This window comes from Oryctolagus cuniculus, chromosome 7 (genome assembly GCF_964237555.1).
Source record: "Oryctolagus cuniculus chromosome 7, mOryCun1.1, whole genome shotgun sequence".
NCBI lineage: Eukaryota > Metazoa > Chordata > Mammalia > Lagomorpha > Leporidae > Oryctolagus > Oryctolagus cuniculus.
Genome location: NC_091438.1, coordinates 132,094,088 through 132,109,697, shown reverse-complemented (window position 1 = coordinate 132,109,697; position 15,610 = coordinate 132,094,088). Strand labels below are relative to the sequence as shown.

The 15,610-nt window shown below is 54.9% G+C and overlaps 1 protein-coding gene across 3 annotated transcripts in view; it reads left to right on the top strand.

Annotated features, from left to right (window-relative positions):
* Window positions 1-3,266, top strand: part of KCNQ4 (potassium voltage-gated channel subfamily Q member 4) — a 51,884-nt gene extending 48,618 nt beyond the window's left edge. For all 3 annotated transcript variants that reach the window (XM_051857876.2, XM_051857875.2, XM_051857877.2), the window contains 2 exons: window positions 472-601; window positions 1,204-3,266. In XM_051857876.2, the coding sequence (XP_051713836.1) occupies window positions 472-601; window positions 1,204-1,416 (343 nt within the window). In that variant the 3' untranslated portion in view covers window positions 1,417-3,266. The remainder of the gene's footprint in view (window positions 1-471; window positions 602-1,203) is intronic.
* The last annotated feature ends 12,344 nt before the right edge of the window (window positions 3,267-15,610 follow it).

The following is a 15,610-nucleotide window of genomic DNA, read 5'->3' as shown; positions in this document are numbered from 1 at the left end:
GGATGGGGGTGGGGGGTGTTGGGAATCCAAGTGAAGAAAGTGTTTGCAAGATAAGGGGCGATCAGACGTGTAAAATGACAACTGAGAGGTGAGCTCCAGCCCACAGCAACATGGAGTTCACCTGGGAGCCTGACGCCGTGGCCCGGGTGAACTGGTGGCCATGGAATCCTGACTGGAGCCCGGGTGAGAAAGGGGGCAAGGAACTGGAGGTAGAGTGGAGAGAGCACTTCCCAGACTTTTCCTTGAGAAGAGCAGAAAAGTGGCTATAGACTTGCGCACCTTATACTGACGTTCCCACGTGTCTCCCCATTTCCCACTTTTCCTCCATCAGGCTCCCGTGTCCTGCCTTTGCTCAGCCAGCTCCCGCCCAGCCCAGCCTCGTGCCCTTCCTCCAGGGCAGGCTCTGGCCCCTCAGCAGGCAGCCCAGCGTTCTGGTGGTCCGCGCCCTTTCACAGTTCCCTCTGCCCGCAGGGTGGACCAGATTGTGGGCCGGGGATCTGCGGACCGGAAAGCCCGGGAAAAGGGCGACAAGGGGCCCCCGGACACGGAGGCGGTGGATGAAATCAGCATGATGGGGCGCGTGGTCAAGGTGGAGAAGCAGGTGAGTGCAGGACGGCGGCTCGCCGCGGTCGCGGAGCTGGCCCTCCGCCGAGAAGCTCTGGAGGGCCGCGGAGACCACACAAGGCGAGGGTGCGCTTCCCGGAGCCGCAGCCCAGAGCACCCACCCGGGAGGCCCCAGCGGGCCCACGAGCCCCGAGCTAGGCCGAGCCCCGACCCGCAGAGAAGCCCCGCCCCCAAAGGCTGGCCCTCCCGCTAAGCCCCGCCCCCGCATTGCCCTGGTCTCAGCTAAGCCCCCTAAATCCCGGTTACACCCTTCAGTTGCGCCTCTCAGTTATCTCCTTTTCTCCCGGACCAATCAATCACAAATCCCAATCAATCACAAGTAAAGGTCTCCCCGGGACTCTGCCCCTGCTTCCCGGCTTCTTCCAGTGCTCGGTCCAAGCTCCGCCCTGCTCTGTAGCGACGCGGGTCTCCCAGAGAGCCCTGCCCTGGCCCCGCCCACTCTCTGCGCTCCGCCCTCAAATCCTGTCCTGCCGAGGCCCGCCTCCCACCAGGCCCCGCCCGCTTTCTGCGCTCCGCCCACAAGTCCTGCCCCGCCCAGGCCCCGCCCCCGACCGAGCCCTGTTCCGGCCACGCCCCCAGGTGCAGTCCATCGAGCACAAGCTGGACCTGCTGCTGGGCTTCTACTCGCGCTGCCTGCGCTCTGGCACCTCGGCCAGCCTGGGCACCGTGCAAGTGCCGCTCTTCGACCCCGACATCACCTCCGACTACCACAGCCCTGTGGACCACGAGGACATCTCGGTCTCGGCACAGACGCTCAGCATCTCCCGCTCGGTCAGCACCAACATGGACTGAGGGGCTTCTCGGGGGCGGGGCGGCTCCCGGGCCCGCCTCCCGAGGCCTCGGACTCCTCTCTTACTTGAACTCGCTCCCCCGCGGGGAGAGGCCACACGCAGTGTTGAGCTGCCTGGGTGGGCGAGATGCCCCCACCTCAGGAGCGCGAGGTGCCAGGCCGCACGGAGGGCAGCGCCGCGGCCGCCGCGCGCCCTCGGGGGCCCCCCCAGTGCCCCCTCCATCAAGGCCCGAAGCGGCTCGCCTGGCCGAGGCGCCGCCCCAGGAGTGGAGTAGGGCGCCGGGGGCCCTGGGCCCTGACCCAGCTTCCAGCTATGCAAGGTGAGGTCTCCGGCCTGCCCTTTGGACAGAGCAGGGAAGCCCTCCCGCCAAGTCCCCACCCCGCTCCGGGGGTGGGCCCGAGGTGCCCGCACAGGTACCCACAAAGCACAGGACCCTGCCGCGTGGCAGGTGGGCACCATATATGCAAACTATGTTAAATATGCAACTTTGAGGACCCCCATGGGGTCCCTCTGCCCCTCCCACTGGGAGATGGGCCCCCAGCAGTAGCTGGTCTCAGGCTGCTCAGCCATGACCCCCAGCCCCATTCTTTGGCTTATCACCCCGCCCCCACCCAGCATGGGGCCTGTTTCTCCCCGCCCTCTCCGGAGGGCAGTGCCTGGGCTTTTCTTCCCCTCTGCAGGTGTGGCCTCCTAGGGGCTCCCTCCTCCAGCTGGTGGCCACTCCCCTCTGGCTCTCCCGATACCACTGACAGCACAAGTTTCTGTGTTCTCCCCTAAGCTCCCCTGCGATGCTCCAGGGGAGGGCACACTCGGGCAGACATGCACAAGCCCCTCATGCTCGCGTCACACACTTGGCCACCCGAGCACAGAGCCGCGCAGCCTCTCCCAGCCTCTGCAGCGGATGCCAGGGACGGGCCTTTTAGGTGACACCCACTCAGAAGAAGACGCCCCCCACCACCAGTGTGGGCAGGAGAGGGAGCTTGGAAGCGACCCCTTGTCTCTCCAGACCCCACCCCAGAGCTCTCCCAGTGCCTCTTTTCAAGAAGCTCTTCTCATTGGGCCAGGAGCCCTGACTGCTGCCTCTGCTGCCCCCCAGAGCCCTCCTCAACACCCCCCACAGCACAACTCAGGCTAGGCCTCCGGGGTCTGCACACCACCACAGACTCTGAGTTTGCCCCCACTGCTGCAGTCGCTCCGGCTTCAGAGAGAACAATACTGCGTCCAGCAGCTACACCAACAGAGAGGCCAGTGGGCGCATGCACTGTCTCCCTCCTTCACGCCCACTTCCTTGCCACGGGCTGCCCCTTGTACTGGTGTAAGCCCCCATCCACTCCAAGGCCCCAGCACCGTTCTCATATCCCTACCTCCTTGCTCCTCTTCTGCAGAGCCATTGAGGGTGGCAGGAGGGTAAGGGGGAGTGGATGGATGGTAACCCTCTCAGAGGTGCCTGGGAACAAGGGGCTGAGGCCAAACTGCCTGCATCTCACACTGGGGACTTGCATGCACCAGTGCCAGGGCTCAAGTGGGATCTCACTCAGCCCCATGGTGCCCTGCCTCTGCCCCAACATGCCCTCTGCATGTGACCATCGTGCCCTGGATGACGCTTGTCCTGGCTGTCCTCACCTGCATTGCACTGTCCCCATAGAGCCACCCCTGGATCCCCTCAGAGACAGAGCTGCAGAGAGGGGCAGGAGACTGGGGTTACCCTATGACCAAAGGAGACCTGGGAAGAAGCCCTCCCTCCTTCCATGATCAAGGTTCCCTCCCCTCTCCCCCCGTTCTTGGATATTGCAAGTACCTCACTTTGTTAACTTATTAACTTATTGGTTTCATTAAAGTTTTCAGTAGGAAGTGGTTGGTTGGTCTCAGTTTTTTTTCGTAGGCTCCTGGTTTGGAGTGGAGACAAGGAGATTTGGATTAATGAGAACTCTTTGTCTTAAATAACAAAGACCCCCAACCCCATGTGGTTTAAGCAAAAAAGGAAACTTATTGGCCCAGTGCACTAAAAAGCCAGGAATCTGTCTCCTGGTTGGGTCTTCCTCACAGGCAGGTTGACCTCTCATGATGACTACCACTTTCCCAATAGTTTGTGTCAGTCAGGGTCCAGTAAGGATGACAAAAACAACACTAAGTTTTTCACCGAAGAGAACTTGCTAGGGATAAGGGGTTATGTTGATGAAGGAGGGCTGAGAGACCAAACAGAGAACATAGAGATGAGCTGGAGGGAAAAAAATAACAGCAAGAAGCAGCTGCCACTGCTAGAGCTGCAGGAATACAGGAGGACATCAAAAAGTCATGGAAAAGGGAGTTAAAAGGGAAAAAAATAGGGGCAGGTGTTTGGCCCAAGGAGTAAGATGCCTGCATCCCATCTACATCCTAGGAGTGCCTGGGCTCAAGTCCCAGCTCTGTTCCTAATTCCAGCTTCTCACTAACGCACACCCTGGGAGCCAGCAGGTGATGGCCCAGGTACATGGATCCTTGCCACCCATGTGGGAGACCTGGATGAAGTTCCCAGCTCCTAGCTTCGGCTTGGCCTAACCCCAGCTGCTGCAGGAAATTGGGGAATGAACCAGCAGATGGGCGCTCTCTGTCTCCTTGTCTCTCTGCCTGTCAAATAAAAAATAGACAAAAAAGATAAATCTTATTTCTCAATATAAGCTTTATCAAGTTCAAGACACCTTTGTCAGCAACATTACCAGACAGTCCATTTCTGGAGAAAGAGAGTCCTGGGAATTTTACATTATTATCTGAGGGACAGTGAGCACCCTTTTGAGACTTTTTGAGGTCTTTTGAGACTAGAAGACAGAAGTCAGAAGGAGGCAGATTGGGACTGTAAGGTGGATGCCCGATGGCTTGCTGTTGAAACTTGGAAGGTTGTCCCTGTCTGATGAGGGGAACGAGCAGGAGTGTGGAGGAGCAGAGTCCCCTCTGGTGAAGCTTTCCCTGCACTTCTCCATAAAGCTTTGGCTAACTTTCTCACACCACTCTTCTATAAGCAGATGGTATTGTCCTTTGGCCTTTCAGAAAGTCAACAAGCAAAATGCTTTGAGCATCCAAGAACACCAAAAACCAAATCCATAACCTGTAGCCCTAGCCTTTGCGTTCGATTGAGCCATTTTCACTTCCCAGTAGCTGTTGCTTTGGTTGTGCTTTATCGTCAGGATTATACTGAGAAAGCCCTGCTTCTTCCCCTGTTAATAATTCTCGGAAGACAGGCTTCAGGACCTTAGTCCCGCTGTTTTGAAACTCCTATGCATGGGAAGTTCTGCTCTTGGGTGCAATTGAGTTGGGTGCAGCAGTTTTGGTGCCCACTGAGGGAAAATGTGCGGTACCTAAAGTGTGCAGTCAGCATTGAATACGCTGGGCCGCTTGAGATGCCTGTGGTGCTTACTTTTTGTCTCTGTTGTTAATCACCAGTCCCCTCCAGTTAGGGCAAGGAACAGATTCATCTTTTTCTCGGAAATGGATGCACTGGGTCTGCCACTGCAGGTTTCATATTCGACTTCCTCTAGTCCCTTCTTAAAGTGAGTTATCCACTCGACACCTGTGGATTTCTTTGGACACTGCCCCTAAAACGCTTCATAAAGCGTCAGTGATTTCACCGTTTTTCCACCAAAGCTTCGTATACATTTGATGTTTGTTTTCATGTCAGATTAGCAGGATCCATGTTGCTCTGATAGGCACTCCTTTCAAACGGCTGTCATCCAAGTACTTAGACTAGATCCTGCTCAGACATGTCATAACAAGGTAGTATGAGTTTATTTTGGTGCCAAAACCTGAAATGCATGCATAATTTGATCATAAGAGTGGAGAGACCAGGGTTATCAGAGCCCTCTGCTTGTGGAGGAGGAAGCCTGTGGTGTCGGGTCTCAGAGATCGGAAAGGAGGTGCCCTTGGCTGGGGCTGGGCCCTCTTAGAGGATACAAAGATGTTTGTCTGGGGATGCAGAAAAGAAGTTGGAGCTGGGATCAATTGTTGCCACGTGGCTGTTGCTGGTAAGCCTAGGAGGTGCAGGGAGGAGGAAGTCTTCACTTCTCCTGCCCTCCAACCTCCCTCTAGTGCCCCTCGCTGTCAGAGCCAGCTGACAAGGGGGTAATGTGGTCTGCAGAGCTGCAGGCCCGTGTCACAGAGTATGTTTGGGAGGCTACACTTGGAACTGAAAGGAAATAGCTTAATAAAGGGGTGCAGACAGGATCCACACACTCCAATCCACCCAGCTAATAGGACAAAAGCATCCTTCATATAAATGATGACGCTCTAACCCTCTCCCCCCAGATGCCGAAGACACCTGCTTCCATGGGCCATCAGCTGTATCCAACCCCAGGAGTTAGGCACTGAATCCACATCTGGATGATGTTAATTATTCCTCTAATGCATTCATAATCCTACTTGAAAAACTAAAGTTAGTGATCACTTGCAGTCTTTATGCAAAATAACAAGAGAAAAGGACAAGGATGGAAAAGGAAACTGCTTAAGTTAGACACTGCCTTCCCCAACACACACACACACACACACGTACACACACACACACAGAGGCGAGGAGGAAAGTGGGCGTGGCCGCTTTAGCTCCCTTCCCAGTGACCACAGGCAGGTGCCACCTCCTCCTTCCACTGCCTCCTTCCACTGCAGTCAACACTGCAATCAGATCAGGTTCTCTACAGGGCGCGGTGACCCAAATGCTCATTTGTGCAGGGTCTGAGTCCTCAGGGGGTCTGCACAGCTTTGGGTGCCATGGCTTTCTGCAGTGATTACTATGGTACATGGAGGCAGGAGGAGGGACCTTAGAGAATTACCCCTGTGTGACAGCATCAGTCATGCCTACGCTCTATTAACTCTTTCTTTGCCTGTCAGTTTCATGGAATGGAGCACCTCAAATGACCACGAGGACGTTTTAGCTTCCAATTCAAGGGAAACTCAGCTGTCTCCCTTCTCTTGGAAACCAAGACCTCCAAACAGAGCCCAACATTGCAAGGGCCAGAAACAAGCTTTGTGAGTGAGTATTGGAAGCTGAGTTGTGGCCTCTCTAAGACAGCAAGTTCTGGTCTCTGGAACCTATCTGTTTATAAGGAAGAGTTGTTTAAGATGTGATTGAGTTAATGGTCATGGCCTGCGGAGCTCACCCAGCAGACCTGAATCCAATCACAATTTTTTTTTTTTTTTTTTAGTGAAGCAAAAGGAGATCACCTTTGTTGGACACCTGCTTTGGTATTAGCCAGATCAGCCTTGGCAGGGTAATTTCATGTTGTTGAACATATAAAGAGTCTGTTCTGGCTGCCACGACCGTGTCACACATGAGCCTACTGGGAAAGCCCTGGAAGGACTGGAGACGAAGGCTGGCTGACCCCACGGAATGTGCCCATCTGTCCCCCTGATTAGCAAGAGCCTCCTCTGCCATGGACACCCCGCTGGTGAAGATTTTTTTTTTTTTTTGACAGGCAGAGTGGACAGTGAGAGAGAGAGACAGAAAGAAAGGTCTTCCTTTGCCGTTGGTTCACCCCCCAATGGCCGCTGCAGCCAGCGCACCGCGCTGATCTGAAGCCAGGAGCCAGGTGCTTCTCCTGGTCTCCCATGTGGGTGCAGGGCCCAAGGACTCGGGCCATCCTCCACTGCCTTCCTGGGCCACAGCAGAGAGCTGGACTGGAAGAGGAGCAACCGGGACAGAATCCGGCACCCCGACCGGGACTAGAACCCGGGGTGCTGGCGCCGCAGGCAGAGGATTAGCCTAGTGAGCCGCGGCGCCAGCGTGAAGTTTTAATTGGAATACAGATGTCTTCACATCCTGGGCCATTTCTCAAAGTCCATCCAAATACATCTCTGTGCTTTCCTTTGCCAGTTTTCCAGTGCTGTGCTCTCTGTGTCTCCGACCCTCCAGCCAAACCGTTAGCTTCTGCCCATAGGTCAATGTGGGACCCCTATACTTCTTATCACCTCTCAAGCCAGACAAAAGGTGCAGGCAGACGTACTAACGTTTGGGTAGGATTTAGCCAGGCATGGAGACTGAGGTGCTGAATGTTCCGGCTAGAGGGCATAGCACGTGTAAAGGTGCAGAGGCACCAGACAGCCTGGTACACAAAAGGAATGGAAAGAAAACCCTGCGTCCGGAAGACAAGGGAGAGAGTGGTCCAAGGGGAGACTTCAGAATTACTGGTCAAGGTTTGCAGGGTCTCATAAATCTGTCCAGAGAGCGAGGATTCACTGTGAGGGCAGTGGTGAGTCAGTGAACAATTTCTTTCTATATTTATCTACTTGCAGAGCCAAGTGACAGAAAGAGGGAGAGGGAGAGGGAGAGGGAGAGGGAGAGGGAGGGAGAGGGAGAGGGAGGGAGAGGGAGAGGGAGGGAGGAAGGAAAGGACAGAGAGCCCACGAACCAGCCTCCCTCCACTGGTTCACTCCCCAAATGCCTGCAACAGCCAGGGCTGGGCCAGGTTGAAGCCAGGAGCCAGGAACTTCATCCAGGTCACCCACATGGGTGTCAGGAATCCAAGTATGTGGACCATCTTCTGCTGCCTCTCGGGCTTATCAGCAAGAAGTTGGATTGGAAGCCAAGGGGCCAGGATTACAACCGGAGCTCTGTGCTGGGATTCAGGTACCCCAAGTGGTGCAACAATGGCCACCCTTATCAGTGCAGGATTTTGATCAGGGCCACATCGGGACTGCTTTACATTTCAGAAAATTTTCTTCCTAGGCTGAAAGATGGATTTGTGCGAGCAAGTGGGGAGACAGTTAGGAGACCGCTGCAGTAAGAAACTGCAGGGGATGTGGTAACCTGAATGAGTCCCATGGCATTTCGCTAGCTGACGTAGAGTCTGTGGAGCACCTGCTGTATGCCAGACCCTGGCTCAGCACAAACACAAGATGAACAGACACAGGAGAGCAAGTTCCGGTCCCGAGGTCATCCAGCCCCTGGGGCAGACAGATGGTGCACAATTAACTAATGCACAAGCCACAAGAGGGCCTGCAGGTGGCTATGAAGCCCCCAAACTATCATCAAATATGGCCTGGAGAGCAAATACGATTTTAGCTTGGTGTGTCGTTTGTCTATCGCCATGCGAACACTCACCCTAAACTTAATGGCTTAAAACAACCACCATTTTATGCACTGTTAATTCTGTGGATCAGCAACTTGGGCAGAACTCGGCTGAGCAATTCTGCTGAGCTCATCTGGGATCACTTCTGTGGTTGCAATCATCTGGCATCATGACTGGGTTTCGTGGTCTCAGCCAGACTTACTCACGTATCTGGCGTTTGCTGTGGGCTGGCAGCACCCTGGTTGGTCCACGGGCAGGATCAGCGGCTCATCCTCCGGTAGACTTGACGGGGCTTCCTCCTGTGGCAGGAGGGCAGGAGCAGGAGCTGCAGGGCTGTGGGGGCCCAGGCTCAGAAGCTGTGCCAAGCAGCTGGCACCTACGATGCTGCCTGGCGTCAGCTCACTTGGACGGGTGTTCTGAACACGCCGCGGTTTTCACACTTTTGCAGATCCAAGAAAACCCAGGCTCTGTGTTTCACGATTCAGACAATTTATTTCATGTCCATTTGACAGTTTGAGTTGCTTTCCCTCTGAGCGTTAAAGGCGTATCTTCCCTTCCATCTACCTCTTGTGTACAACAGGGCTGCGGCAGCCGCTGCACTGGTGCCTTAGTCACTGGGGCTGCCACTGGAGATGCCGCAGACCGGGTGGCTCACACACACACATGCATTTCCTCCCGGTTCTGGAGGCTGGAAATTCGAGACCAAAGTCTTAGCAGCCTTGGTTTCATTGTAGGGCCTCTGTCTTTGGCTTGTGGGGGTTACCTCCCAGGGCTGTTACTGAACTGTGCGCTGTGTGTACACATCTGCTGCTTCTCTGGGACACCAGTCATGGTAGATAGGGCCCAGCCTAGCAGCCTCGTTTTAACTCAATTCCCTCTTTTTTTCTTTTTTTTTTTTTTTTCTCCTAAGAGAACCCTTTCTTAGTTTCTGAGGCCACACCCACATAGAGAAGACCTTACATATTTAACACCGTGTGTTACCCCCGTACAAATGGAGAAAGCTTAATGATCTCTTTAAGGTCCCTACCCCCAAGTAAGTCACACTTTGAGGTATTCGGGTTTGAAAGTCACTATACACACAATTTGTCCCATAGCACCTGGGGTGGGGGTTTGATCATGACCTGGGACAGGGGCCAAGAATCAATCTGCGGCTCTCCCCATCCCATCTGGGCAGAGGTGTACAGCTGTGTAGTCATCATGGAACCCAGTGGCTTGGAAACTAATTTTTTTAAAGCATCAGGACCTTTGCTATAACATAACCTCTTTGGAAACCTACTATATGAAATATCATCAATGTAATAAAAAATGGGGACCTCCCAGAGGTGGCCTCAATTCTCACACTGAGCATGTGCCCAGCATTTTGCTGTAGCCAAAATAAGTCACGTCTGTCTCTCTTACGCACTTCACAATATTTATTTATTTATTTGAAAGGCAGAGAGACAGACAGACAGACAGACAAGCTTCCATCCACAGGTTCACTCCCAGATGGCTGCAACGTCCAGGGCTCCAGGGCTGGGCCAGGCCAAAGCCAGCAGCTGGGAGCCCAGTGCAGGTCTGCCATGTGAGCAGCAGAAACTCAGCTAGCTGAGCCCTCACTGCTGCCCCCCAGAGTCTGCGTCCGCAGGAAGCGGGGACTCCAACCTGGGACGGGCACCTTCATCTAGGCTAAAGGCCACACCCTGCATGGTGCCTTGTGATTTACCTCTTGCAGTAAATTGTATTCTTTGTCCCAGTCTTCCTTCTCACCCTTGTCATGGCTGCCCTTGTCTTACAGTGGGGTTCTGGAAACTGATTCGACAGAGAGTGGTATGCAAAAGGTCTGGGACGGTGTGCTTGGGAGACTCATCCACAGGAAAGCAGCAGGCAGGACTGGGCACCGGGCGATGTCAGCGGTGAGGCGCTGGTGCTGCCGTGGTACCGCGGAGCTCAGGCAGCCCAGCGGGGCTGTGTCGGAGGGAAGGGTGTAGGCCTTGGCCGTGGCTTTGGATGCAGAGGTTTCCCACGTGCAAGGGCCATCTCCAGCCAGAGAGCCTGTCGTAAGCCAGCGGCAGACTTCCAGCTGCTGGGGAATGGCTTCGTAGGCCCAGAAGGGGCATCTGGGTGGGGCACCACGGCAGCCACTCCACCACCCCAGTGACTCTCGCCTGGCCCCTGGGATCTACTTTGGGCGATGGAATGTGACGGGGCGGGGGGCGGGGGGAGAGACAGTGCGCTTGTTGCACACAGGCCAGAAGAGGCACGCCAAGTCCTGCCAAGTTCTCCCAGGCCTCGTCGCTTCCTCCTGCAGCCATGCAAAGGCCCAGGTAGCTGTTGCTGCCTTCTCCTGGGTCCAACCCGCAGCCCTGCACCAGGCTGGATTTCGGCGTCTGGCCCGGCCCGGCCAGTGCCAGCTGAAGGGCAACAGTTGTAGTTTTATAGGCCACCGAGTGTGAACTAATCATGGTTTTACAGGCCACCAAGATTTGGGGTTTGTTTCACAGCAAAATCACAAGACCTGGCACAGCTAGAGAGGTGAATCTCACTGGAGACGATGGGGTGGAAGATTCACATTGTACATGACAAGGGATTTTTAAAATTTTCATTAAATGTTTTTGTTTTTGTCCCAAATGGCTTTTCTTGGCACTAGACACTCTCTCTCTCTCTTTCTCTCTTTCTCTCTTTCTCTCTTTCTCTCTTTCCTCTCTCTCTCCCCAACACCCTCTAAAATGGGTGAAGACTGGCAGATTTCCCGAAGGAAGTGGGGAAGACGGCTGGTAACACTCCTTGGGCAGACGAGCCTGAGCCTGCCACCCAGGCCGCCCTGCCTGCTCAGACTGGGGTGGGGTCTGCCCTTACCTCCCCCTCACTCCTGCCAGACTCCCCCTTAGCTCCTCTCCTAGCCCCCTCACCCCTCCCCTTCCCCAGGATGACCTCAGTTCCTGGAGGGTGAGAAACACACCTGGTTCTTTTTTGTGGTCATCACAGTCCCCAGCAACAAATGCCCACTGGAAGGGAGGGAAGCAAGGCCCCCTCCGGGCTGGGCAGCTCCGCCTGCGAATCCTCCAGGCCCCTGCAATGTGTGCCCATCACCACAAGGCGTCAGTAAAGACCCTGGCTGGTGTGGGTGCACCACCCCGGACCCAGGAAACAGGCTGGACTTTTGGAGCCAGAACACCCCACCATGAAGGCCTTTGGCTAGGCCCAGCATGTCTGGGGGGGGGGGGAGAGAGAGAGAGAGAGAGATAGCAGAACCGAGCAGTTCACATGGGGCTCCAGGACTTGCCTTGGAGAGGTCTCTCATCTCTGCTTGCCTTCACTTACTCTACGGCTGTTTGGTCATCGCCACTGTGTGTCAAGCTCTGCCGAGGTTACTGCGGCTTCTCCCAAACTCGCCAAGTCCTTGCTAACGCAGAGTAGACAGTAGACCACCGTCTAGACAGGAAGTAAACAAAAAAGATAATTTCAGAGGGTAATAAGCGCTGAGAAGAAAATAAAACAGAAATGAGAGAGTGACAGCTGTTCTGGGAGTGGCCTCTTGGGAGGGGTGGCCAGGGAAGGTCAAGGTGAAGCTCAGTGCTCATCTGGGGAAACTGAGGCCCAGCAAGCCAGGGCAGAGCCCAGAGCTGAGCCTGTAGCTCTCAACGGCAGGCCTGTCCCGGGTGCCCCCTTACACCCCTTGTCAGCTCTGCCCCTGCAAGGAAGGAACAGATGTGGGGGTGCACTTGGATCTGGGTGCTAGACAGGGTCCAGGGGAGAGGAAAACCTTCAGATGTCCTAAGTGCAGAAATCACCAAAACACACAGGCTTGGCCCAGAAGTTCCACAGGGGCTGCTCATTAGCCTGAGGTTGATGCCCGGGTCCCACGTCGGCCTGCTTGCATTAGATTCCAAACTCTGGCTTCTGACTGCAGCTTCCTGCTAGCGCAGATCCTGGGAGGCAGCATTGATGGCTCAAGTAGTTGGATCCCTGCCACCTACATGGGAGACCTGGATTGAGTTCCTGGCTCCCAGCTTGGCCACTGTGGTCATTTGGGGAGTGAGCCAGCAGATGAGAGCTCTCTCTCTCTCTCTCTCTCTCTCTCTGCCCCTAAAAGAAATGAAAATTAAAACAGATGGGGCCAGCATCATGGTGCAGCGGGTTAAGCCACTCCCTGTGGTGCTGGCATCCCACATGAACACCCATTCAAGTCCTGCCTGCTCTATTTCCAATCCAGCTCCCTGCTAATGCACCTGGGGGAGCAGCAGAGGATGGCCCAAGTACTTAGAACCCTGCCACCCACTTGGGAGATCTGAATGGAGTTCAGGTGCCTGGTTTCAGTCTGACCCAGCCCTGGCCGTTGTGGCCATTTGAGGAGTGAACCAGTGGATGAAAAATCTTTGTCTCTCCTTCTCTCTCTGTAACTCTGCCTTTCAAATAAATTACTTAATTTCCAAAAAAGAGAAAAATAGAAATCCCAAAGTTCTAATTTTTTTCATGATACAACTTGGAAGCTTTCCCACCCACCCTCAAAATATCACACACAAAAACTGCTCCCCTAAAATTCAGTTTTGATGCTTCTGGTTTGCCTGGGAAAGTCATTTCCCCTTGTCCGTGAACCTGAGTTCCCTCATCTGCAAAATCTGAACCTAACTTTCTGGATGCCAAAGCCCTGACTTTGTCCGGTCCCAGCTGGGACCCTAGGCATCCCCCGCGGCCAGGCTGGATCCCATCCTCCTGCTTCTGAGCCTGCCCCGCTTAGCCCAGCCCAGCCCCAGGTCTGCCAGTGAGGACATCAGGCACAGCCACCCTTGTTTCACCCAGCGTGGCTGGGATGCAGGGTTGGGCTGCTTGGCCCAAGTTTGCCCACCAAGCAGCAGGCACAGCCAGTCAGCGACAGAACCAGGATTTGAACCAGAACCCCCGTTCCTTTCGCTCCACTTCCCGCTCCAGTCCCAGACCTTGGGGGAGCTAAGCTTCCTTTCCCTGACTATGGGAGTCTCAGCAAGCCTGGTCCAGGTGTGTCATTTGGTGTGGTGCTGCCACCTGCAGGCTAAAGGGGGTGTCGCAGCCCACCTCAAGCAGGTGCCTTGGGGTCAAACAGGGGTAGAGAGCTTTTGCAATGCTTTCCCGTCCAGCAGAAGACTCCGATGGAGCACCAGGCGCAGCTCATTTGTCCTGTGAAAGTGCTGAGGCAGGGGAAGAGGCCTTCAACAAGCTGTGTGCCCTCCTCCCACGTCCTGCTGACCCCTTGCAGCTGATGCCTGTCTCTCAGCTTCTCTAGTGATTTTGGACTTCCTGGTTGCCAAACTGAACGGCCTCCTTTCAGCCTGTGCCCTACCTGAGCTGTCAGCTGCGCCAGGCACCTCTGACCACACCCTTCTCTGAGAAACGTCTCCCTGAGTTCCCTCCACACCTTCCTGCTGCTGCTCCTCCAGCCTCCCCTGCTGCTCCTTCTCAGTCTCCAGCTTCCCTCAAGTGTGCATCCCCCACAGCTCTGTCCTTGGCCGTCTTCCTCCATCACGCTGCACCCTTGTTCCCATGGCAACCATGGATGTGCTTACTCCAAACATGCTCATCGTCGGCTCAGACGTCGCTCCAGAGCTCTGGACCCATTTGCAGACCGTCTCCTCCTAGACTTGAATCCCAGCATCTACTCTGATCTGATCCTACCTGCTACAGCCTCGTCTTCCTGCTGGGTCCCACCCAAGGGAAAAGTTTGTCCCCTTCCAGTGGCCCCACATCAGTAGGACGTTACTGACACGGTCGCCCCTGCCCCCATCTCCTTCGGCAGCAGGACTTCCAGCTTCTTCTTCCCTGTATGACGCCCAGTGTAGAGAGCACAGGTTGGGGCCTTTCGTGCCATGTGGCCAGGGCAGCTTCTGGAAGGTGCCCTTCTCTTTTCTCCCTCTTGCTGGCTGGAATATTGATGCAGTGGCTGATGCAGCCTTTTTGGGTCATGCGGTCTGACCCATGATTGACAAAGTGCCAAGGTGGAGAGGCCTGGACATTAACACTATGGACAACCACACCAGTGCTGGACCACCTGGTTCCTTTGGTTTAATCTCCGATGATTTTGTCTCTCAAAGCCACACACCTAATCCTAAGCAATTCAGATAGAGTCATTCATTCAGCTAAAGAAGACCTGCCTATGTCAGACCTTGAGATCCACGTGTTTTCACACCAAAATATCTCCTTGGGCTTAGTCCGTCTGTCTCCTCACCGTGTCTCCCATCTACCCCACCGGGCCCCCATTTGCCCCAGGGCCTTCGTTGCTGCCTGAATCGGGGTGACCGGCTTCTCTGGCCTCCCCATCTCTCCTCTCGGGTTCATTCTACTCACAGTACAGAGAGACCTCCCCCAAGCACAAGCCTGCCTCTCTCCACTCTGCTCCTAACTCCACGGCTTCCAAACACCACCAGGGTCAAGTTGAAACTCCTCAGTCTGTCTCTCCGGGGCCGTCACTCTTTGGCCCTTGCCCACTCCAAGCATGCCCCTTGCCCTCTGGCCTCCCGGCCCACATGCTCGTCCCTCTGAGCTGGGCCTTTCTCAGGCAAGCCTGCTCATGCGTGCCACCTGGACCCAGTGCACACTGCCGCTCCCGTGGACTTTCCTTCTTCCATGCTCTCAAGCTGCCATTCTCCCCCCATCCACCCCGCCCCTGAGGGCCTGCTCCGTGTCCCCAACTATGGCGAGTGCTTTCACAGCAGCAGTCCAGGGGTAAGTCCCCTTCCTGTCCCCATTTTACAGACAAGGAAACTGAGACCCAAAGCAGGAAAGTGAATGGCCCAGGTGATGCCTGATGGACTCTTGGAATTGAGCCCTATTCCCCAGCCCTCCTTGCCGCTAAATGTGATTATGTGGTTACACTCTTGGCGAGAGCATTTGCTCTCCGAGAGCAGGACGTGGAGGTGTCCTTGGCCAGTTTGCATCTGCAGTCAAAGATAAAAAAAGAAGACAGAAAGCCGACTCAGATTTCGAGCAGCCATCTTCGCCCCTGAGGCTGGGGTCATGAGCAGCAGAGCAGCGGGAAGGAAGCAATGTGGGTTTAAGCGACTGCGTGGAACTAGAAATCTTTTCTATTCTCCGAGCCACGTTTTAAGTTTTGTGGTTCTTTTTATTACCGTCGCTAACACTTAAACATCTCCATGAGCAAGGTGTTGTCCTACATACATGAAGTACAGCAACTCGATATACATTGCGAGCTATCTG